At 47.3% G+C, this 24197-nt stretch overlaps 1 protein-coding gene across 2 annotated transcripts in view; it reads left to right on the top strand.

Moving 5' to 3' along the window:
- The window catches only part of CPE (carboxypeptidase E), a 105915-nt gene extending 89780 nt beyond the window's left edge, over nt 1-16135 (top strand). For both annotated transcript variants that reach the window (XM_041739090.1, XM_041739092.1), the window contains exons 4-9: nt 186-303; nt 1366-1548; nt 7149-7288; nt 12964-13063; nt 13514-13632; nt 15226-16135. In XM_041739090.1, coding sequence (XP_041595024.1) covers nt 186-303; nt 1366-1548; nt 7149-7288; nt 12964-13063; nt 13514-13632; nt 15226-15324 — 759 coding nt within the window. In that variant the 3' untranslated portion in view covers nt 15325-16135. The remainder of the gene's footprint in view (nt 1-185; nt 304-1365; nt 1549-7148; nt 7289-12963; nt 13064-13513; nt 13633-15225) is intronic.
- The last annotated feature ends 8062 nt before the right edge of the window (nt 16136-24197 follow it).

Raw genomic sequence — 24197 nt, 5'->3', positions numbered from 1 at the left:
CCACCACAAAGCGCTTGAAATGTGACCTATGTGACCAGCTTTCGATTATTGATTTTGTTTTTCCTTCTCTATGTCTTTCCTGTCAAGTGATTCCACCAACGATAACCAAATTTATTTTTTTATTTTTATTTATTTTTTTTGATAACCAAATTTATAAGCCTCTCATCTCTTAACTTTTCATACAGCTTGCTCCTGAGACCAAGGCAGTCATTCATTGGATTATGGATATTCCTTTCGTGCTCTCTGCCAATCTCCACGGAGGAGACCTTGTGGCCAACTACCCCTATGATGAGACCCGGAGTGGTAGGTGTTCCTCCTGCTTCTCGAACAGCTCAAGGGTTACAACTGCCTCATGAGGTTTTATAGGACGATTTCTATAATATTCTTTCAAGGAACAGGCCATTCAGTGATTTTACCAGTAGAAGTATGTATGTTTATTTCATGTGGCATTGGCATAAATATTTGGCAGAAAAGGACTAACTTTTTAATAAGTTTAGTTGAAGAGAAATGTGATCTTGACGGAATGCAAGAGAAGGGGAGACAACAGACGTCATGAGCTTGGGTCACTCTTGAACCCTGGATGAATCGAGAGAAACGGAAATTACATAGGTCTGTGTACAAGATGGCTTACAAATGGAAGTGGCCTTTTTTTGGAGCTTGATCAGGGCTCAGGTGGTCTCTCCATGTCTTTCCACGCATTCATGCTTTTGCATTTGGAACTGTTTGTAGTGGTGCCAGGGAGGCAAAGTGGTGCTCTGACTTGGTCCAGCTAGTTTTAGTTAAATTTCAGGCCCAGCAAGCTTTAGCCAGATAGTGGTTTTCAACGTGCTCTTTGTTGCTCCAGGAAACTTCCTGCTTTGTAGGGATCTCCCGGGGCCTCTGAGGAATTCGTTCTTTGTAGGCACACCATGGTGATTTTAGATATTGGAAACTTGGAGCCCCGAAGAAAGTCTTCGGTGAGACATTGTTACAATTGAGAGATTTTGTAGTTCCTCGATAGCTGGGAAATTTAAAAGCCTGGCATATTTGATCAGATATAAAGAAGAACACAGTGTATCAAAATATATATTATTTAGTTCCATATTACCCATAGGGGATTTTTTTTTTAGACTTTAAACTCAAATCCTGAAAATTATGTGTGAGAATGCTTCATGGTGGCTATGAGGTTACCTTTATGTTGTTGTTATTGTTGTTTTGAGGTTACCTTTTATAAATTAAAAAAATTTTTTTAATTAAAAATTTTAACAATGGAAATCTCCTGTTTACTCAGGTCTAGTTTACCGTAAGTTTATCACCTTTTCTCATGAAACTTTCAAGGCATAAGTAGAATGTACATTTCTTTAATCTTGTGGGTTTATTTTCCAGGTAGTGCCCATGAATATAGCTCCTGCCCAGATGATGCCATTTTCCAAAGCTTGGCTCGGGCGTACTCCTCTTTTAACCCACCCATGTCTGACCCCAACCGGCCCCCGTGTCGCAAGAATGATGACGACAGCAGCTTCATAGATGGAACAACCAACGGTGCTGCTTGGTATAGTGTACCTGGCGGTGAGTCGGGCAGAAGTTTCCAGTGTGATGTAGTCCTGCTTGTTTCTTTTTCCTTTTTTTGCTTGTGTTTTGTTGCCATATCCAAAAAGCTGTTGCCAAGACCAATGACCAGGTTTTTCCCTATGTTTTCTTCTAGTGGCTTTACGATTTCTGATCTTACATTTACTTTTTCAATCCATTTTGAGTTAATTTTTGTGTATGTATGAGATAAAATTCCAATGTCTTTGATTTGCATGTGGATATCCAGTTTTCCCAGCACCTTTTATTAAAGAGATGAGCCTTTCTCCATTAAGTATTCTTGGTTTCCTTGTCAAATATTAGTTAACTGTGTCAAATATTATTAACTGTTAATATTTATGTGTCAGGATTTATCTCTGGGCTCCTGATTCTGTATCTCTGATCTATGTGTCTGTTTTTATGCCAGTATCATACCATTTTGATTACTGTAGCTTTGTGAGTATAGATTGAAATCACAAAGTATGTCTCCAGTTTTATTCTTCTATCTCAAGATTGGTTTGGCTATTTGGTGCCTTTCGTGGTTCCATACAATCTTTAGGATTTTTTTCTCTGTCTGTAAAAGAATGCCATTGGAATTTTGATAGGGATGGCATTGAATCTGTAGACAGTTTTGAGTAGTATGGACATTTTAATAATATTAATTCTGATCTGTTAACACAGGATGTCTTTCCATTTATTTGTGTCTTCTTCAGTTTTTTTCATTAGTGTCATAGTGTTCAGTTTATAGATCTTTCACCTCCTTGGTTAAATTTATTCCTGAGTATTTGGTTTTTGATACTATTGTAAGTGGGAGTGTTTTCTTTGTTTTTTTTTTTTTTGTGAATAGTTCACTGTTAGTTATAGAAATGAAACCAATTTTTGTGTTGATTTTGAGGCCTGCAACTTTAATGATTTTGTTTAATCAGTTCCAAGAGTTTTTTTTAGTACAATCTTTAGGACTTTCTATGTTTAAGATCGTATCATCCGCAGACAGTTTTACCTCATTTTTTTTTTTTTTTCCCAATTTGGATGTCTTATTTCTTTTTCTTGCCTGATTGTTTTGAGTAGGACTTCTAATACTATACTGAATAGGAGTGGTGAAAATGGGCATCTTTTTCTTGTTCCTGATCTTCGAGAAAAGCTTTCAGCCTTTCACTATTAAGTATGATGTTAGCTGTGGACTCGTCATAATCAGCCTTTATTATGTTGAGGTACGGTCCTTTTACATCCAGTTTGTTGAGAGTTTTTATCATGAAAAGGTGTTGAATCTTGTCAAAATCTTTCTATGCAATCTTTGAGATGATCATGGTTTTTATCTGTCCTTCTATTAATGTGATGCGTCCCATTTGTTGATTTGCGTATGTTGAACCATCCTTGCATCCCAAATATAAACTCCGCTTGCTCATTCTGTATGGTCCTTTCAATGTGCTGTTGAACTCAGTTGGCTAGTATTTTGTTGAGAATTTTTGCAACCGTATTCATCAGGGTTATTGGCTTGTAGTTTCCTTTTCTTATAATGTCCTTTTCTGGCTTTGGTATCCAGGTAATGCTGACTTGTAAAATGAGTTTGAGAGGGTTTCCTCCTCTTTTTTTAAGGAAGAGTTTTGGAAGGATTGGTGTTAATTCTTCTTTAAATGTTTGGTAGAATTCATCAGTGAAACCATATTGTCTTGGGCTTTTCTTTATTGGGAAAATTTTGATTGCTGGTTCAGTCTTCCTGCTCGTAATTGATTTTCTGCTTCTTCATAATTCACAATTCAGTGTTGGGAGGCTGCATGTCTCTAGAAATTTACTCATTTCTTCTAAGTCATCCAATTGTTGGTAATAATCCTTCATAGTGGTCTCTTAAGATCCTTTGTATTTCTGTTGTATCAATTGTAGTGTCTCCACTTCCATTTCTGATTATTTTTGGGGTTTTCTCTCTCAGTTCTTACTCTAGTTAAATGTTTGTCAGTTTTGTTTATCTTAAAAAAAAAAAACAGCCTGGCTGTTAGATATTTTGATCTTTCCTTTTTTCTTGTCTGTATTTCATTTGTTTCTGCTCAGATCTTTGTTTTTTCCGTCTTTCTGCTAACTTTGGACTTAGTTTATTCTTCTTTTTTCTAGTTCCTTGATGTATCCAGTTAGATTGTTTATTCAAGATCCTTCTTTTTCTCAATGCAGCCATTTATTGTAATAAACTTTCCTCTTAGAACTGCTTTTACCTCATCCCACGAGTTTTTGTATGCTGTATTTCTTTCTTTCTTTCTTTCTTTCTTTCTTTCTTTCTTTCTTTCTTTCTTTCTTTCTTTCTTTCTTTCTTTCTTTTTTTTTTGTTTCATGATATTTGGTTTCCCGTTTGATTTCCTTTTTGACCCATTGGTTGTCCAGAAGGGCATTGTTTTAATTTTCTACATAATTATGAATCTATCCTGGGTAATATTCCACATGGGCTTGAGAAGAATGTGTAATTCTGCTATTGGATGGAGTGTGCCACGTATGTCTATTAGGTACCTTTGGTCTGACATATGGTTCAAGGGCAATTGTTTCCTTATTGATTTCCAACTGGATAATCTATTCATTGTTGAAACTGGGATTTTGAAGTCTCCTATTATTATTATATTGTTGTCTATTTTTCCCTTCAGATCTGTTAGTATTTGCTTAATATATGTAAATGATTTTATGTTGAGTGCATATATAATTTTAAAGAGTTATGTCCTCTGATTAATTTCCCCTTCTATCATTTTATAATGACCATCTTTGTCTCTTGTTATAGCTTTTTGGCTTAAAGTGTATTTTGTCTGATAAAAGTATAACCACCTCTACTCTTTTTAGGTTTCCACTTGCATGGAATATTTTTTTTTTTCATTCCTTCACTATGAGCTTTTATTACCCTTAAAGATGGAGAGCCTCTCAGGCTCTGGTCAGCACCATATAGTTGGGTCTTGTTTTTTTCTTTTATTTATTTTTTTCTAAATCTGGTCAGACTCTCTATGTCTTTGTGGAGAATTTAAAGCATTAACATTTAAAGGACATATTAATACCATCTTATTGTTTTCTGGCAGTTTTGTAGTTCCCTTGTTCCTTTCTTCCTCTCTTTCTGACCTTTTTTGTGAATTGATGATTTCCTTAGTGATATGCTTTGGTGCTTATACCTTTATTTTTTGTGACTCTACTGTAAGTTTTGCTTTGTGGTTAGCATGAGGTTTACATCTTATAGACATAATAATCCATTTTAAGCTGGTAGCTTAATTTTGATCAGTTGCAAAAGCCCTTTCTATGCTGTTCCCCACCAATATTTTGTTTTGATGTCACAGTTTACATTTTTTTCTTGTTGTGTATTAACAAATTATTGTGGATATAGTTATTTTTAATGCTTTTGTCCTTTTATTTTCATTCTAGAGTTAAGTGATTAACACACTACCATAACACAGTATTATGGACTTGTATTTGACCCTATACCTACCTTTACCAGTGTGTTGCATATTTTTGTATGTTTCCATGTTACAAATTAGTATCCTTTCATTTCAGCTTCAAGTGAACACCTTTCAGCGTATCTTGTAAGGCAGTTCTAACGTGATGAACTCCTTCAGCTTTTATCTGGGAAACTCTGTCTCCTTTATTTCTGAAGGACAAGTTTACTCAGTAAAGTTTTCCTGGTTAACAGTTTCTTTCTTTCACTTTGAACATATCATCCCACTGTTTCCTGGCCTGTAAGGTTTCTGCTGAGAAATCTACTGATAGCCTCATGGGTGGTGCGGGGGTGGGGTGGAAGGGTGGAATTTCCTATTGTAGGTCATAAGCTTTTTTTTTTTTTCCCCTTTTTTAGCTCCTTTTAAGATCATCTCTTTGTCTTTGATTTTTTTTTTTTTGACTGCTTTATTCTAATATGTCCTGGAGAAGATCTTTTTGAATTGAAATATTTGGGAGACCTATGAACTTGGATGTCCAAATTTCTTCCTGGATTTAGGAAGTTCTCAGCCATTATTTCTTGATGTTAGCCTTCTTTCTCTTCTCTCTGTCTTTGTCGTCTGGGACTCTAGTGATATGTAGATTTTTTTCTTATGATATCCCCTAGTCATGTAGGCTTTCTTCACTCTTTTTCATTCTTTTTTCTTTGTTTTCATATGATTGGATAATTTCAAATGACCTGTTTCTGCCTACTGATTCTTCTCCTTGATCCAGTCTGCTGTTAATACTATCTGTTGCATTTTTCCTCCTTCTAATTCCATATATAATATATATACATATATTTTTAGCTCCAGGATTTTTTTTTAGCTCTTGTTATGATTTCTATCTTTCTGTGAAACTTCTCATTTTGCTCATAAATTGTTTTCCTGATTTCATGAATTGTTTCTGTTTTTTTTCTCATAGGTCACGGAGTTTCCTTAAAACAACTATTTTGAATTTTTTTATTGGGAAAATCATAGATCTCTGTTTCTTTGGGGTTGGTTACTAGAAAATTATTGTGTTCCTTTGGTGGGATCATGATTCCTTGATTTTTCATGTTCCTTGAAGTCTCGTTTACTGCCTTCCCATTTGAAGATGCAGTCACCTCTTTCTGCCTTTACCAACTGGTTTTGGTAGAGTAATAACTTCTCACAGTCCTGTTAGGGATTCTGAGGCTTTCCCAGACCTTTTCTATGATATACCTCCTCCATACTTCTTAAGGAGAGAATTCTTAAGACTTTATGGCTTCTTTTGATCTGACAAGGTCAGGCCTATTGCTGATAGCTTCCTGTTTGCTTTCCTTAGGGCAGCGCTGAATGTTCCGATTTGTGTCCTTTCTCTCAGCCCTGCAGAGTTGGGCCAGCTTGCTGTGCACACTCATTAGGCATCTGCAAAGGCTCCCCTTGCTACTGTCAGTGGTTCGCAGGTGGAGCTGTTAGGGGAGCTGTGGGCCGGTTGAGGGGTCTCCAGGCGAGGTGTCCCCAGCGGTGAACAGGCAGGCTTCCTGATGGCGTCTGTGGCATGGTTAGTAAGGCCCACATCCCTTTGCTACACTCTGCAAATCTTGGTTACTGTTCCCCCAGCCATTCCCTGCCCTGGTCATGGCCTCCTCTAGTTTTCTGATGGGGTGAGAGAGAAGTGGTGTCCGGTATGGCTCACCCACACATTCTCACCTTCCCTCATGGGAGAGATCATGGACCTAAAGGCTCTTTTGGCACTGAGCTGTGCCTCCTCAGGGAAGGGGGGCTGCAAGTGAAGCCAGACCATTCCTCGCACTTCTCCAGGGCGTCCAGTCTGGGTGTATACCCTCCTGTGGTGCCCCGGGACTGCTGCATTGTCGCCCAGCCTTCCACGAGGGCACTCTGCTCCACGGGACACTGTCCCAACGGGGTGCTGTCTTAGGTGGGCAGGAGATGCCCCCTCTGTCATCCTTCTGTCCCTGTTCGTATTGCCCATTCCAGGGCCGCGGGCAGCCCGAGTGAGGGCTTGGGAGCCCATGAGGGTGCTCGAGGGCAGGGTCAGCCACCCGGTTAGTGGTGTGTCCTGGGGGGCTGCCTGGAGCCCACTGGTGGGCCCTGAGCCTGGCCCTCGGCGCAGCAGGCCGCTCGGTGCTGGGGCAGGGGGCGGGGGGAGCCGCAGGTGTCTCCTGACTTCTCCGCTTGGTGCTTTGGCAGGAATGCAGGACTTCAACTACCTCAGCAGCAACTGCTTCGAGATCACCGTGGAGCTGAGCTGTGAAAAGTTCCCACCTGAAGAGAGCCTGAGGAGCTACTGGGAGGATAACAAGAACTCCCTGGTCCGCTACCTCGAGCAGGTAAGCAGCCTCGGGCGCAGACTGGGGCTTCCCAGGGGAGCCCAGCCCGGGGCCACTGACCTGGCCTGGCAAGCCCGTCGGGGAGGTGGTGGCAGGTGCTGGGCCGCCACAGGCCTGGCGGCTCCTGTCCTGACTATTCACCAGGAACCACTGAACGGGGTCTGTGGGAGGGCGAGGGCACGGCCTGTGCAGGTCCTGTTGTCGCCCGGTCCTCCTGCCCCCCATCTCGGGCCTGTGGGGCGCCCTGGGTGGGAGCAGCACACCTGTGCTGGTCCTGTTGCCCCGGGCTCTCCTGCCCCCCATCTCGGGCCTGTGGGGTGCCTCGGGCGATGGCAGCACAGCGTGTGTGTGTGTTGTGTTGCCCCGGCCCCTCCTGCCTCCCATCTCAGGCCTGTCAGGCACCCCAGGAGGGAGCTGCATGGCCTGCGCTCATCCTCTTGCCCCGGACCCTCCTGCACCCCATCTCGGGCCTGTTGGGCACCCCCGGGTGGGAGCAGCATAGCCTGCGCTCCTCCTGCTGCCCTGGCCCCTCCTGTCCCCCATCTTGGGCCTGTCAGGTGCCCCGGATGGTGGCAGCACAGCCTGTGTGTGTCGTGTTGCCCCAGCCCCTCCTGCCCCCCATCTTGGGCCTGTCAGGTGCCCCCCGCGGGAGCAGGGCGAGGGCAGGGGAACGAGGCCCCTGGGCTCCAGCCCTTAGGAGGTGCTTGTCGCCGGGGCCTGTGGGTAGAGGGTCCCCCCAGGTGCGAGCGCCTTCTCAAACGCTGTGCCCCATGTGCCCCACTTGTCTCCCCGTCGACTCAGCGGGACCCGAGGCAGTCATCATGATGCCAGCTGACCATTCCTGGCCGTTCCGGGTTCCCAGACACTGTTCTGAGTGCCTTGTGATCATTAAGGCATTTAATCTTCACAACAGACCCTATGAGGGAAGTTGTACTGTCATCATCATCATCATCCTCATCATCATTCTCATCCCCGAATTAAAAATGAGGGATCGGAGACACAGACAAAGCAAACAGCTTGCCTGAAGTCACTCGGGCAGAATTTGAACCTGGACTGTCTCATTCCAGAATGACCGTGCCGTGTTGTCTCTGACGGCACAAGCCTAGCTCTGTGCTGGAGAGGCGCTTACGTAGCCATTCCGGTGGGATCTGTACAGAATTTGGGGGGAATCTCACCATCTGCTGGAGCGAGACGTCTCACCTACTGAGACCCAACCCAGGCCAGTCCCCTGGCCACCCCACGTCTCTGTAGTGTGCTGACATTGGCACCAGACCTAAAGACTCCGTTCCTCGCCTGCAGGGCCTTGACAGTCTGCAAGTTCCAGTCCATGTGTGGCTGTTTACACCCAAAGTCAGGTAGAGTGGTGTCTGTTTCATGTGCCAGCAGAGAGTCCAGACTAATTTAAAAACGAATTCAAAATGAACAAATGCTGTTAAGTAAACATGACACTATTTGCATATATGTGGACAACATATGCATAGGAAACTGATGCATTTTAAGACATGTAAAAGTATTCTACACATGTCAGATATCCGCATAAAACCTTACTGAAAGTGAGTCTCAGGGAATATATCCACTAATTACAATAATTAAAAATTACTCATTACACAAGATTTTTTCAATCAGAGGAATCCTGCTGCATGTTAATAGAAAAAGGCATTTTTACCAACAAAAGCCAAGGATAATTAGCTATGTGGACCCTAGAACAACTTTAATAAGAGCTCCCGAATAGGATCTCCTTTGAGGAGAGTTATAAAAATGCTTTTTGGGCAGAGGAAGTAAGATGGGGTTATTTGGTGTGTCCTCCACTTACACATTAAATGATGCCTCCTCTATATAGTGCTTTTCATTTTATTTACATAGCTTTTTTATTTTTTTAAGATTTCATTTATCCATTTGAGAGAGAGAGAGAGAAAGAAAGAGAACAAGTAGGGGGAGTAGCAGGTGAGGGAGAGGGTGAAGCAGGCTCCCCATGGAGCAGGGAGCCCTATGTGGGGCTCCATCCTAGAACCCTGATATCATGACCTGAGCTGATGGCAGACGCTCAACTGACCGAGGCACCCAGGTCCCCCTTTGTGGTTCTTTCAACAAAAATGTATTCAGCTCCTCTAGGGTCTTAGGCACATCGTTAAGCACTGGGGGTAGTTAGTGACTGCCCTCAAGAAGTCTTCCTATTAGTGGAGTTCAGAACTTAGGTCAATTAGATTAGGTCAGAAATTAGATTGGGTCAATACCTAACCATAAGAGAGGATGGTAAATTCTAAAATAAAAGTCAATTACAAAGAGTAATGGCAGCACTATGGGTCCCTAACTCAGTCCTGGGGGTTCAGAAAAGTCTTCTTGGAACTTTAAGAACTTGCAAGATTTACGATAGTTGACGCCGATAAGATTATTACTCTGATCATCAATTGAAAAACAGTTTCAGCTGCTGCTGAAGTCTCAGTTCTTTCTTTTTTTTTTAAACTTTTATTTATTTATGATAGTCACAGAGAGAGAGAGAGAGAGAGAGAGAGAGAGAGAGAGAGGCAGAGACATAGGCAGAGGGAGAAGCAGGCTCCATGCACCGGGAGCCCGATGTGGGATTCGATCCCGGGTCTCCAGGATCGCGCCCTGGGCCAAAGGCAGGCGCCAAACCGCTGCACCACCCAGGGATCCCTGAAGTCTCAGTTCTTAAGGAAAAACTCAATACAAAACAAACCCCACGGGTGTGTACCATCAGGAGGAAGGAGAATATGTGTGATATTTGTGGAGGCGAGTAGGCTTGTGTCAGTTCTTCAGTTTATATAGAAATAAGCCAAAAAGAAGAGGGAGCTGGCTGGCCATACAGACCTGTCTTACGCCACTTGGAATGAGAACTTGCACACCCACGGGCTCCACCCTGGGGGACGGCCGTGTTACCGTGCAGGCCGTGGAGACGCAGTTCGTCTACACCGAACTCCCCCAGCTTGCTTCATGGGCCACTTAGTCCCGGGCGTCAAGGGCTGATGACAGATCAGTGAAGACTGCCGGACGTTCTGTGTTGGAGTTATTTTATCGACAGTGGGACAGAGTACGATGGGGCTTCGTAACTGAACACCTGGACCCAAAGTCCGAGTGTGGACTAGCTGACAGCTCGTGGAAAATGGATTAGGAGATCTAATCTGTAATCTCTAATTCTGTAATTGGTTGAGAGGAAATCTCCTGCAGAGTTTTATTTTTTTTATTTTTTTATTTTATTTATTTTTTATTTTTTTATTTATGATAGTCTCACACACACACACACACACACACACACACACACACACACACACAGAGGCAGAGGGAGAAGCAGGCTCCATGCACCGGGAGCCCGACGTGGGATTCGATCCCAGGTCTCCAGGATTGCGCCCTGGGCCAAAGGCAGGCACCAAACCGCTGCGCCACCCAGGAATCCCCTCCTGCAGAGTTTTAAAGGGATGTTTGCAGCAACTGGAATTGTAAAGTGAATTAGGGTAAATAGTTTGAGCCTCTCACTCGGTAGCTCTGGAACAGTCCAGTTCCCAAAATTCCCAAAGAAATCCACGAAGACTGGTTCATGGGCACCTGCATCAGAATCGCCTAGTTCTTGTTAAAAATGAGCTTCCGGTCCCACCAATGAGCCCCACTCCCTGCATCGCAGGACCTCAGAGTCTCCGTCCCAGCAAGCGCTCTGGGTGGCCCTTGGGCATGGGAGGGCCTAAGGGTTACTGACACGAACAGTTCCACTAACAGTGGAGAATCTTCTGGATGGGGTTTCGGTTTCTTTTTTTTCCCAGTCTTTGTTGATTGACGTCCTGGAATCTGAGGAGAGAGCATTATAGGAGGCACAAATAGAGTAAATAGCTTCTTCAAGCGCGAGTGAAATTTGAAGTTCTGTGATTTCCTTTGCAGAAGCCATAGAATGGCCGCAGCTCCTGATCTGCATTCGCGTGGAGTTACGAGACCCCGTAACATTTCCACTGAGATTTACGGCTACGGTGGCATTTTTTTCAGAGATGTTTGCTCCAAAATTGCCATCTCACAGATAGATATCTACCTATTTCACTACTTCTTAAACTGCATACTCTAAGTTTGGTGTGGCAGAGGCAGAAAAATGTAAAGACATGAATATTAACTGGGTATATTTGTGCCTAATGCAGACAATATGACTTATTGTCCAATGGCAAGGAAATTTAAAACTTTCATTTCCCTAACGTTTCCCTAAGGTTTCCCTAACCTGATCATAATATTGATCATAATATTGATCAGGTTTATTCATAATATTGAATATTTATGATAATATTGATCATACCAGGATTATAGTGTCTCAAGATGCATAAAGTACATGTGGGTAAATTATTGCTTGTTTATAAGCTTTCTAAATTTCTTTGAAGAACTCTCATATTAAGAAATTAAAATTTGTATGTTTTCTCTGATTTTCTGTTCTCTGTGTACCTCTCTTCCTTTTCCCTAAAAAATTAACAAAAAAATTTCTTTAAAAAGATTTATTTATTTATTTATTCATGATAGACACAGAGATTGAGAGAGAGGCAGAGACACAGGAGGAGGGAGAAGCAGGCTCCATGCACCGGGAGCCCAACGTGGGACTCGATCCCGGGACTCCAGGATCGCACCCTGGGCCAAAGGCAGGCGCTAAACCACTGAGCCACCCAGGGATCCCCCCTAAAATTTTTCTGATCCCCAAATTGCCTTTAGGGAAAGGGAGTACATGTTATTTTTATAGAGTTTTAGAAGTTCTGCTTTTTTTTTTTTTAATAGCAAATGCAAAAAGATTTGCTGATTGGTAATCAGGGGCATCTCTTTGATAAAACTTTGTGCTACTGTCAGATTTATTCTGATGACAAAGGCAAACCCGAGACCTAATCAACCTCCTGTAGGAAATATTCCAGTCAGTAGCCTCAGTAGCAAAAGAAAATCCACTTTTGAGGGTGAGACTGAGTGAGGAGCGAGCTGAGGCTTTGGGAAGTGGGGCCTCTTCTGTTAAGGAATTGAGCTTAATGAATCACCATTTGGTATTCCAGAAGCAGCACTTTCTCAGGAACCTGAAGTGACCTCGGTCACTTGAAACACCTATGGATTTAGTTGAGTTCTGCTTAAAATGAAGGAAAAAGCCGCTCTTGTAGTTTGCGTTGCCTTAGTGGACTGCAACGTGGTTCGGGGGCGGTATTCTCCACGGCATCTCTTCTGCTTGCCTTTCCAAATCTCGTCTTCAGTCTTGAAGTCCAAATCTCGTCTTTCATGTCACTTATTTTCAACCGGAATCATGTCGTCACTGGGTGTATCGCAGGGGCGGCCACAGTGTGTGTCTATTCAGCAGGAGCGAGGATTCGAGGGCCAAACGTCAGAAGGAGAAAGTACTGAAATCTGCCAAGCCCCGCGCTGCGTCCGGTGGGACACACTTGGTTTGGTGGTTTTGGTGGTTGGGAGGGTACTTCGCTGGCTTCCTGTGGCTCAGAACGAGATGTCAGTTTCCGGGGGATTACCTCTCATTTGTCCACTCGAGGAAAGATCAGTGTAAAGAGCGTTCAAGATAATTTAGCGGCTTTTTGAGCCTCTTCCGATCCTTAGGCAAGGGGGATCTAACAGGACTTTTCTAGGAAATGTGGACATTCTTGACGCAAAATGTATTCCTGGATCATTTCTAATTTGCCGTTTTTGGTTGTTCTTGACCTTGACAGATACACCGGGGAGTTAAAGGCTTTGTGCGCGACCTTCAGGGGAACCCGATCGCCAACGCAACCATCTCGGTGGAAGGAATAGACCACGACGTCACATCTGGTGGGTGCTTTTGCCGTGGCCTGGAGGCCCTAGGGGGTGCACGGAGCATGAGTCCTTGTTGTGGCCGCTGGGGTTCTCTGCTCTTGGGGGCCTCCTGTGTCCCTCCCTCGCTCCCGCCCTGCTGCCTCTGCCTCCTTCCGGTCCTGGCCTTGGGCGCCCTGCTCAGCGAGGAGCCTGCTTCTCCCTCTCCCTCCTCCCCTCCTCTTCTGCTGGTGCGCTCTCTCTCTCTCTCTCTCTCTCTCTCTTGCAAGTGAACAAATAAAAACAAAATCTTAAAAAAAAAGAAATTTCTAACTTTTTCTAAGAGAGTGTAACACTCATTTCAGTGGAGCTTTATCAAATTCCATAAACAGCTGCTTTAAAAATAGGGAATCAAAGAAGTTGAACTGAGGTATGCTGGGTTTTCTAAAATGGCCTAAATCTGTGACTTGGTATTTTGTTTCCCTACAGCAAAGGATGGTGATTACTGGCGATTGCTTGTACCTGGAAACTATAAGCTCACAGCCTCAGCTCCAGGCTATCTGGCAACAACAAAGAAAGTAGCAGTTCCTTACAGCCCTGCTGTTGGGGTAAGAAGTCATAATTTCTAAGATCTATGGAGCGCTCTGTATGTGTCCGACATATTCAAGTCATTTCTATTTAGTCTTCATAATAACCCTGTGAGGTAGGTACCGCTGTTACCCCATTTAGCAGGTGAGAAAACTGAGGCCTAGTGAAGTCAAGTAACTTGACCAAGGGCTCCTTGGTTGATTTTATACTACTCAGTGTGAAGCTCCCTTATCACTTCTCGGTTTTTGAAGACATCCGCAAGAAAATCGAATACAGCTTAAAAAAAAAAAATGAAGGTTTTATTTGCCACCTTGATTGCAATCTAAAATGACATTTCTGTTCCATTTATCTTTTTTATTTCTAGCATCCAGTACAATACTCAGTGAGTATTTGGAAAAGTTAATTATGCCTGCCAGGTGATCTTGGGCATTAACCAAACATTTGTTAAGCACATATTATGAGAAAGACCCTAAGAGCTATCAAAAAGTGCATCTTATTTAAGTAGGTGCCACTTATTTAGTTAGGAAGGTGATGGTGAGGAGACCAAAGCTGCTCTCGGAGCAGGATTCTACTGCTATCTTGGCGTCACCTTTTTGCAACCAGGGAATGGCCTGCAGGATTTCCAGTTGCAAGGCTTCCTTAAAAACAATTTATTGCGTTTTTGTGCTTGAATCCAAAGTTTTAAGTCTCAAGTGCTTGGTTATGCAAACAGAGCATCTTGAGTTTTTAACTGGTGCTTTGGTTTTCGTCGTGTGTATGTGTACATTAGGCTGCATATGTAGTAAAGTGAGGAGATAAATTTGGGCGGGTGGAACCTGGGAAAAAGGAGCTCCAGGACCAGGTTGTTAAATATTCAGTTATTTGGATCTTAGCCTGCCCCGTGTGATTTCAAGGAGGTAGTGAGTGTTATCAGATTCCTAACTGACTAGGGGCTCAAGCGGCCAGACCAAGGAACCCTCGCTTCTACTTGCAGTGAGAGCAGGGGAACGTAGGGGCCGGAGGAGGCCTGAGGCTGGACGTACAGATTTTGAATATGCAGGAGTGCACGGACCTGCAGACACCTGCTGGGAACTCCCAGTCCACCCAGAGAGTTGAGTTCCTGGGCCACTGGTCCCTGTGGCGGTTTGGAGAGGTGTGTGTCTCCCTCAGTCCCAGCAGATTCAAGATTCTGGAAAGCAGAACCTGTGGTTTAGGACACGAGGAAACTGAGCTACATTCTTCCATGTATCCCCAGCTATTAGGAGAAAATTCAAAGTTTATGGAATCTCAGTGAATACTCAAAGGCAGAAAATTAATTATAAATTATACCTTCTTCTTGAGGAGAGGGGAAGATTGCCCTTAAATAGACTGCCTTTACACAGTCTGCTTTTAAATAATCCTACAAGGCTATAAGATCAAAGCACATTTCAAACATAATGGCCTCTGATTGTTTTTTTTTTCCCCCTGAAAGTATCTTTTATTTATCACAAGAGATTTTTAGGATATCCTTTAATTCAGGTGGCTATACTGAACTTAGTCTATAAGCTCTAGAACTGCGCTAAATTTTTAAAATCTCAGCTTTTAAAAATATACCTGCAGTTTGGTAACAATATATTCTTGATTTTCTCCTTTAGGTTGATTTTGAACTGGAGTCATTTTCTGAAAGGAAAGAAGAGGAAAAGGAAGAATTGATGGAATGGTGGAAAATGATGTCAGAAACTTTAAATTTCTAAAGAAGCTTCTAATTAGCTGCTTTTAATCAATCTATACTATATAGTATGATGTAACGTGGCCATTTTCTTTTAGATTTTGTGCAATATTTAACATTGATTTATTTTGTAATCATTTAAATATTAATAGATACTACTTAAAAACAATTAGACTTTTAGGTAAAATGTAAGAACTTGGTCTGTTTCTTCTCATATAACATTGATTTTCCTACATATATTAATCATGGAGGACTGTAGAAAAAAAGTTTAAGCGATCTTGCCGTTTTAGACTTAAATGCAATATTTCACATGCTATTTACAATACAGAGATTTTTTTTGAGTAATTCTAGCTTTTAAAAATGAACGAAGTCCTTCTTCTAATGTTAATTGGTGACGATGCCACATAGTGAGTGCCACTGAGAAGGTCAACAGCTGCAGCTTGGAGTTGTGGGCACCATATACCGCAAGACTTTGATACTTCAGTATAAATTGTCACTTGTGCTGACTCGCTACACGAGCATGATCTTGTTAATGCCTTTTTTGGATGGGAAGGAAACATAAATGTTTAGGAAGAGGCTTTATGATAAGGATGGAAAGCGACTTCTTGCTTGTACATACGGGGGCTATACTGCTATATTATTTAGCCTGTTAACACTGTTTAAAAGTTTAAGGATTTTCTCTTGGTTGTAGATTGGTCTAGAATTGCATTCTGAATGAATAAAAGTTAAAAAAAAAAATCCCTGTGGTCTTTTTAAAATTCTCTATGGGTTTTGGCCTAGAGTTGTCTTGTGATAAAAAGTGTATTTCCTTGATAACAGGCCTCTCACTTGTTAAACCTCGCCATTTTTAATTAATTAATTATGATTTTATTTATTTATTTGAAAGAGAGAGAGAGCATGGATGGGTGGAGGTGGAGGTACAGAGGGAGAGGGAGAAGCAGACTCCCAGCTGAGCAGGGTGCCTGACACCAGAGGAGCACGGAGGAGCACAGGGGGGCACAGAGGAAGCACGGGGGGCACGGAGGAGTATGGGGGGCATGGAGGGAGCACGAGGAGGTACGGAGGGGCACAGAGTGGCATGGAGGAGCATGGGGGGCACGGAGGAGCACAGGGAGGCATGGAGGGAGCACGGGGGGCATGGAGGGAGCATGGAGAAGCATGGGGGGACACGGAGGGAGCACAGAGGGAGCACGAAGGAGCATGGGGGGCACGGAGGGAGGACGAAGGAGCATGGGAGGCACGGAGGGAGCATGGAGGGAGCTTGAAGGAACATGGGGGCACAGAGGGAGCACGAGGAACATGGAGGGAGCACGGCGGAGCACAGAGGAGCATGGGGGCATGGTGGGAGCACAGGGGGCATGGAGGGAGCACGGAGGAGCACGGGGGGCATGGAGGGAGCACGTAGGAGCACGAGGGCCATGGGGGGAGCACGAAGGAGCATGGGGGCACGGAGGGAGCACAGGGGGGCACGAAGGGAGCACAGGGGGGCATGGAGGGAGCACGAAGGAGCACGGAGGAGCATGGGGGGCACGGAGGGAGCACATAAGAGCACGAGGGCCACGGAGGGAGCACGAAGGAGCACAGAGGAGCATGGAGGGAGCACGAAGGAGCATGGGGGGCATGGAGGGAGCACGGAGGAGCACAGGGGCCACGGAGGGAGCACAGGGGGGCATGGAGGGAGCATGGGGGGCATGGAGGGAGCACAAAGGAGCACGGAGGAGCATGGGGGGCACGGAGGAGCACGGGGGGCACGGAGGGAGCACAGGGGGGCACGGAGGAGCATGGGGGCACAGAGGGAGCACAGGGGAACACGGAGGAGCATGGGGGCCACGGAGGGAGCACAGGGGGGCACGGAGGAGCATGGGGGGCACAGAGGGAGCACGGAGGAGCATGGGGGCCACGGAGGGAGCACAGGGGGCACGGAGGGAGCACTGATGGAGCACGGAGGAGCATGGGGGGCACGGAGGGGGCATGGAGGGAGCACGGAGGAGCACGGGGGCACGGAGGGAGCACAGGGGGGCACGGGGGAGCACGGGGGAGCACGGGGGAGCACGTCCGTCGGTGCCGCCAGGCTGCAGGGGCCCAGGTGGCCGCGCACCGGGCCGTGGGCAGGCGGTGGCGATCCCGGGGCGCGGCCCTCGTACCCGGTGTCGTGATCCGGGCTCCCAGGCGTCCCCACTGTCCTGGTTCTGCCCTCGACTTGCTCTGATTTTATCAAGCGAAGGGGCTGGAGTCGAGGGCGGCTGGCGGGAGATTCCCTTGGTCGGTCTCCGCTCGGCGTCCCCTGAGCATCACCGCGGGCCCCACCCCCCCCCCCCCCCCCCGAAGCCGGGCCCCACCCGGGCGATGCCAGGTGAGCTGAGGGATGCACCGAGCAGGTGCCCCAGGACCGCGGGGCGGGGGCAGCTCCAGGCCCTCCCCAGGTGGGCTTGGGGGGGGGGGGCCCAGAGGCCGGGCTCGGCCTGCAGCAGGCAGCACTTCATGCCTTACCTGTTGTCTGGTTTTTTGTTTTTTTCCCAAGAGTCAAGTGGGATCGGTCTTTCCTGTTGAACATCGCGGCCGCCTAACACAACCTAAGAAGGACTGACACTCTTTGGAGGTCCTAGGTCACCCTGTGGCCTCACCTGGCATAAACGAGAACTCTGCATTACAGTTTTTGATTCGGTTTGAAGTTAAATGCTACAGCGGGCAGGACTGCGGGGGGCTGAGGCTTACACAGGGCTGGGTCACAACAGCGGGGCTAAACTGTTGTAGGTGACAAAAATCCTAAAGGGGGGGGCACCGCGGAGTTGGATTTCATGAGATAAGGAGCACATTTGAAACTGTGCTTTCTCCCCCAGACACGGTATTATGGAAGCTGATCCCCGCTCACATTTGGATTCTCAGTGCGGTGCATAAACAAAGATCAACATTACTGGCAGAAAGGGGACCGTGAACTTTGATATTCATATTTTATTTACACAAGCTCTGAAATCTTTCCATGGTTTGGTGGTGTGGGAGGCTCAAAAGTCATCAGTTGTCCCAACAGATGACTCAACTTCTCTTTTCACATTTCTCAGGAGGATTTCTTCTGTGGATAGAACTGGCCAGCATTTGGAGTTTCTGCCTCAGAAATGTCACGACAGGACGGACTCCCCTGTAAGCACACTCCATCCGGGTTTTGCTGTTCTTGGGTAAATGTCATTCTAGGTACTTACAGATGTTCTGATTCTTCACTCTCTGTCTCTTCTACGAGACCGTCAGCCAGTGAATCAGTTCACTTATAGCCTGGATTTCTGGCGTCGTACAGAACTTTAGTCTTACGTGATTAATTTAAATCATGGCAAAATTCACTGAGAATCAGTGTTTTTAAAAGCAGGGCCGAATGTGGCTTACCTGGGTTAAGAGTCATCAGTGAATCTGGCCTGAAATGGCTCAGAAAAGAAAAATCAACTTATTATAAATTTTCAGGACGCCACGGGCCACAAGGCTAATTTTGTAGGTTGCTGTTGTTTCTTCGGCTCCTTCCAATATTTGAGCTATCTTAGGCTCTTTTGGACCCTTTACCCTTCTTTTCCTTTCTCTGTTCTTTCCCTTTGAAGATTCACTCTTCATTCATACTAAATGCGCATCCGAGATCTCACCGCAGATGAGAGTATCGCACCTCCACGGCGTCTGGCCGCGGCCAGTTCCACGGCAGTCATCACCACTATCAAGCGTGTATCTTGCGCCAAACTTTCTTCTGGGCCTTGGGGTGAACTGCAGTATTTGGAACCCCCCACCATGAAGCTGTACGACAGGGCGCGTCGCAGCGTTCCTGCCTACGAGGAAGAAACGGGTTCCGGAGTTCAGCTCAATTTCTGACCTCTCAGAGCTAAGAGTAAGTGGCAGGCCGGGATCAGAGCTCCTGTTTGCTGGCCCCAAGTCTATCTTTCCTTCTGACCTTACTCACCTCCTGGGGCTGACCCCGAAAGGGCTGTATTCTTGGTTAAACAAGCACATCTTTATTTTCTATTCCTTTGACGACTTCACATTTGCCGATCACTATACGTGGGGGTTCTGGGCAGGCTTTATTATCTACTCTCTACAGACAATCTTAAAACATTTTGTAAGTACATACAACAAGCTCCTGTTTTATAGCTTCTTGCTCTGTGGGATTACTGTGAGTCCAGCTGGTGTGATCCAGCGCCCAGGGGGCCTGGTGATGTCTGGCACAGGTGTTGTGCTTGACCCCAACATTAATGCTGTAAAGGGACACCTTGCAGGACTTACCAGGCCATGGGTGGCAGCAGGGCAGGTGAAGAGAGGAGGATGTGGCATTATTACTGCCTCCTTGCCCCTCGCTTTCTCAACGGGACCACAGAATTCCTGGGAAGCTGACTAGCTGCAGGTTCTGGCTGCAGAAGTTCTGTCCTGGAGTTGTGGTCAAGGGGGCCATAGCGAGGTGGCATGGGAGGGTAAAAGTGAAGCATTAGGGTCCCTGAAATCAGCAAGTCGATGAAGACAATGCTTTAGTAAACGAGTAAATTAAGAGACACAGGCTCTTAGCTTCAATGAGGCTCTCCATGCGGAGTGAGGCTTCTGCTCCTGGACCTGGGTTCCTGGTCAGCTTAGGGTCCGGTCTATGATCCTGGCAAGAAGGGGCCGTGGTGCACGTAGCAGATTAATTCATATATATAAAGCACTTAGAAAACTGCCTGGCATGTAGCAAGTGCTCAAAAATGTAATTACTATTATTCGACAATACATTATGATTGTTCAAAAACGTGTGGTTAGGGGCACCTAGGTGGCTCCTTTGGTTGAGCATCCGACTCTTGGGTTCGGCTCAGGTCATGATCTCATGGGTTGGGGGATCCAGCCCCATGTTGGGCTCCAAGCTTGGTAGAGTCTGCTTGAAAGATTCTCCCCCTGTCCCCCTTTCCCCACCCTCCCTCTCACATAAGTAAATCTTAAAAAAAATGTGTGGTTATTTTTATTACTATTACTATTGTTAATAGTTATAGCAACTGGCCGGGCCTCCTGGAGGAGGGTATTCTTTAGCAATAACGTTAGTATTAATTCTAGTTGTGTTTGACCGACTTAAAAATGATTTAAATAATTATTTATACGGTTTCCACTCAGTGTTGTGATTAATCAGCACTATGAAGGTCAGATGATAAAATAAAAAAAGGTCAAACCATAATGAATTTAAACTTTAGGATTTGCGAGATTAGCGTCCAGCCTGCACTGTGAAAACTTAAGTGTTTCTGGAACGTCATCACCTGCGTGTCCATCCGGTGGTGACGGCGACCGGAGATGGAGAGACTCCCCGGAAATTCCGGGTGATGGGACGTGTGTGTCTGTCTGCAGGTACTTGTCGGCGCGGCTGACTCGTGTTCAGGGAGGAGGGAGCCGGGGCAGGTGAGTGGATATACCTGACTGGGGTGCTCCAGCACCGACCTACACATAAACCCGGACCTTGTCAATAGCAGAGGATCCGACTCAGAAGCGTAGCAGGAAGGAAACACGCCGTGAAGCCATCAAGGCCACCCTGCGCCTTTACTCCGTAAACTTCGGAAACACACATTTACCCACCGCAATTGCTACAAAACAGGAGGAAATACGTTTTTTTTTTTCTCATACCTTTTTCTATACAGTTTTTCAAACTCGACCTTACTGGCTCCGCGTCTTCGAACTGCCGTGGTGGGAATCCTCTTCGCAGACTTAAGAAACCTGACCCATCAATAGGATATTCAATGGATGACTAAGCCCGGTTGACTGTTGTAAGAGGAGCCGTAACACGTCATAGAGCCTGTAAACCGGGGAAGGGTCCAATGGCTTTTTTGAGGAGCTGAATCAGCACTTGATCAGCCACGTTTCAGGGGTTTGAATATCATAATAATACGTTCTTCTGGTTGTCTTGATTACATGACTCACAATTTTCTCAGTGGACCCTCTGGCTAAAACTGCCATTTCTTCTTACCCACATTTACACTAATATTTATTCTAGAAATTCCTTTAAAAAAAGAAAAACATCAGCCCTGACACTCCCAGGCACCCTTCCATTCCCTGCCCTTGCAGTTGAAACGGTCTCCAAGCAGCTGCCACAGTCGCCTGCCTACAGCGACCCTTTGCTCCAGCAACTTCCCTGCAGCTTTCCCTCTGTGCTTAAACCTTTTACATTGGGAGAGCAGGACGGTGGGAAACAGCGCTGAGTCGAGCCAGAGCTTCAGCAGTTCCTTGCCGCGGCTTATCTGGCTGCAAGGGCCCTGGCTGGGGGATCTGGGGGATCTGGGGGATCTGGGGGATTTGGGGCCTGGTTGGGGAAGAGGAGAGCAGTGGGCGGTGGAGCGTTCTTCGCCTTAAACCTAAAATATGTTTTCTGACGCATTAAATGCATGGACGTGTTTCAAAGGCAAGTGTGTGTGTGATTGAAGTAAGAAAATGCCAAAATGCCACCCTCCGTGCGCCCCTGGGGACCCCTCCCCTCCTCCCTTTCCCTCCCCCCTCCTCCCCTCCCCTCCCCTCCCCTCCTCCTCCCCTCCCCTCCCCTCCCCTCCCCTCCCTCCTCCTTCCCCCTCCTCCCCTCCTCCCTTCCCCTCCTCCTCCCCTCCCTCCTCCTGTCCCCTCCTCCCCTCCCTTCCCCCTCCTCCCCTCCCTTCCTCCTCCCCCCTCCTCCCCTCCTCCTTCCCCTCCTCCCCCTCCCCTGCTTCTGGAGAACCCGAGTCCTTTTGCTCCAACAGGCACTTCCCTCCGAGCCCAGCAGCCCCGGGCTGAAGAGCAGGTGCAAGAAACAACGTGCCTGTGACTTCGGGGGTGGAGACCTGTGGGTCTGCTGGGCTGGCGGGGCCTGGGGTGTCCGAGTCGGCTTGTAAGGCTGTGGGACAGAGACCGCGGCACGCTCAGGAGGTGGCTCTAACTGCAGAGGCCCCCGTGGGAACACAGGCGGTGGGCGCCCCCTCCGCAGCTGCCCCTCCCAGTGCCCTGCGCTGACCTCGGTGTCTGTCTCCACCACGAGGGCGCCCGGGGTGCAGGCTCCGGTGGGGAGCACCATGGGTCCAGGGAAGAGTGCAGGCTTTGGAGCAGGACACCTCTGGGTCCAAATCCGGGCTCGGATCCCTGCAAACTGTGTGCCTCTGGCCAGTTATTTAATTGCTCAGAGACTTAGTTTCATAAGCCCCCAGACACCGATAAGAACATGTCCTTTGCCTGGTTTTTATGACAATTACTTGCGATAAAGTAGGCAACACCTCTGCCAATCGAGAGCGATCAATGTCTTTTTCCTGGACAAATTCAGGATCGGGGGGGTGGGTGGAGCAATGATCTGCCTTTTTAAAAGAACTGTGAAAAGTAGAAATAAACAAGTATATTTACAGAACCATGTAACTATCCTAATTTACATAAAATAACAGAAACATTTCTTAGACGCATAACTGAGTAGCGTAAAAGCCAGAATGATTCGGGCGAACCAAGAAAGAAACAAGCACAGAGTAGGGGTTTTTCCTCTTTTTATTTACAAAATAAGGAAATGGTGAGTCTGTCTTGATAATGATGCGCAGTAGTTCAAGGAAAGTGAGATTTCCCGTCTAGCATCTAGCGGCAGTTAGAGATGTTTCTGTGGAGTCGGATTTGGGCTTGACTTTAGGATTTTGGCCAAAGATCAGCAGGTCATTTCTCCAGAGTCAGGTGGTGTCAGAGCCGAGACCGCTCAGACGCGAGATGGGCAAAGTGGTGGAGGGCTGTGGCCCAGGACCCTGGTGGCCGCGACCCTGTAACAGTGCACCCTCCCCACGTCCCCCCCCCGCCCTGGGGATCTAGGTGCTGAGCTGGGTCCCCGCTGCTCCGGCAGGACAGCCAAGGAACTGTTGCACCGGAGGCCAGCCGGTGAGGGACAGGCCGGGTGAAGCCTGTATTCCTGGTCGCTGGTCACAGGCGGGCGGCCCTCTGGCATCTCGGACACGTGCCCTCCTAAACCTCCCGCTAACTCTCCTCGGGAGGTTGACGTGGGGCTTGTTCATTTTTTCTGTCGGTCCAAACCATCTGCCCCCTTCACAGTCTGGAATGTTCCTCCAGATGAGGGCTTCCCAGCCTCGACACCCCTGACATGGCAGTGGCCGGTCCGGGCCCTGCAGATGCTGAGCAGCATCCCCGGCCCTGCGCCCGCTGCAGGCGCACCCCCAGGGACGACGACCGGAGACGTCCCCAGACGAGCCAGGTGGCTCTAGGAGAATCACAATAGGCCACCTTCAGGTAGTTCTAGGAGCATCCACCACCCAGGGACCGGATTTCGGGAACGGTGACCAGCGCCCAGGTCACGCAAGCGGTCACGGCATTCGTGGGTGCCCGTGGACCCCGGCGGCGCTGCCCTCCTCCACCGGTTACTGTGGGGACAGGTTGTCGTCTGTGCAGGAGCCCACGTGGGCGGCCTGCGGGCTTGCTGCTCCCCCAGGGCTGCTGGTCCCCACGGACCGCGTGCTCCGAGCCGCGGGTACTTGCTGTCACAGTCCCGAGGACTGGAAGTGCTCGCTGGGGGGCAGAGCCCGAGGGGGGATCCGTCCTGGGGTGGCGGGCAATCCGAGGCATTGGGTCCCTCACCTTGTGAGCCCTGAGGGTCCTCCCCGGGCCGGCCGGGATCTCCCCTCTTGCCGGGACACCAGCCACCGCCCCGGGGCCTGCCCTAAGCCGGGACGACCTCCTGTGACCCGTGACTCCTGCCCGGGCGGCGGCAGCGGCTGGGGTCGGGCCTGAACCTCTTCCTGGGGGACCCGCCAGTACAGCCTCCCGGACCCCCCGGCTAGCGGGTTCTGCCCCCTGTGCCCGGCCTGGCCTGTGGACTTGTCAGTAGGTGACACCAGTGGGAGACGTCAGGGCCCGAGGTCTGAGGAACGTGCCTGGCACCAGGCTCCGCGGCCCGGCAGGTGGCCCTCGCCGTGCAGCTGC

This window comes from Vulpes lagopus, chromosome 23, assembly GCF_018345385.1.
Source record: "Vulpes lagopus strain Blue_001 chromosome 23, ASM1834538v1, whole genome shotgun sequence".
Taxonomy (NCBI): Eukaryota; Metazoa; Chordata; class Mammalia; order Carnivora; family Canidae; genus Vulpes; species Vulpes lagopus.
The sequence above is the reverse complement of the archived record's forward strand: the minus strand, read 5'-3'. Positions and strand labels throughout refer to the sequence as shown.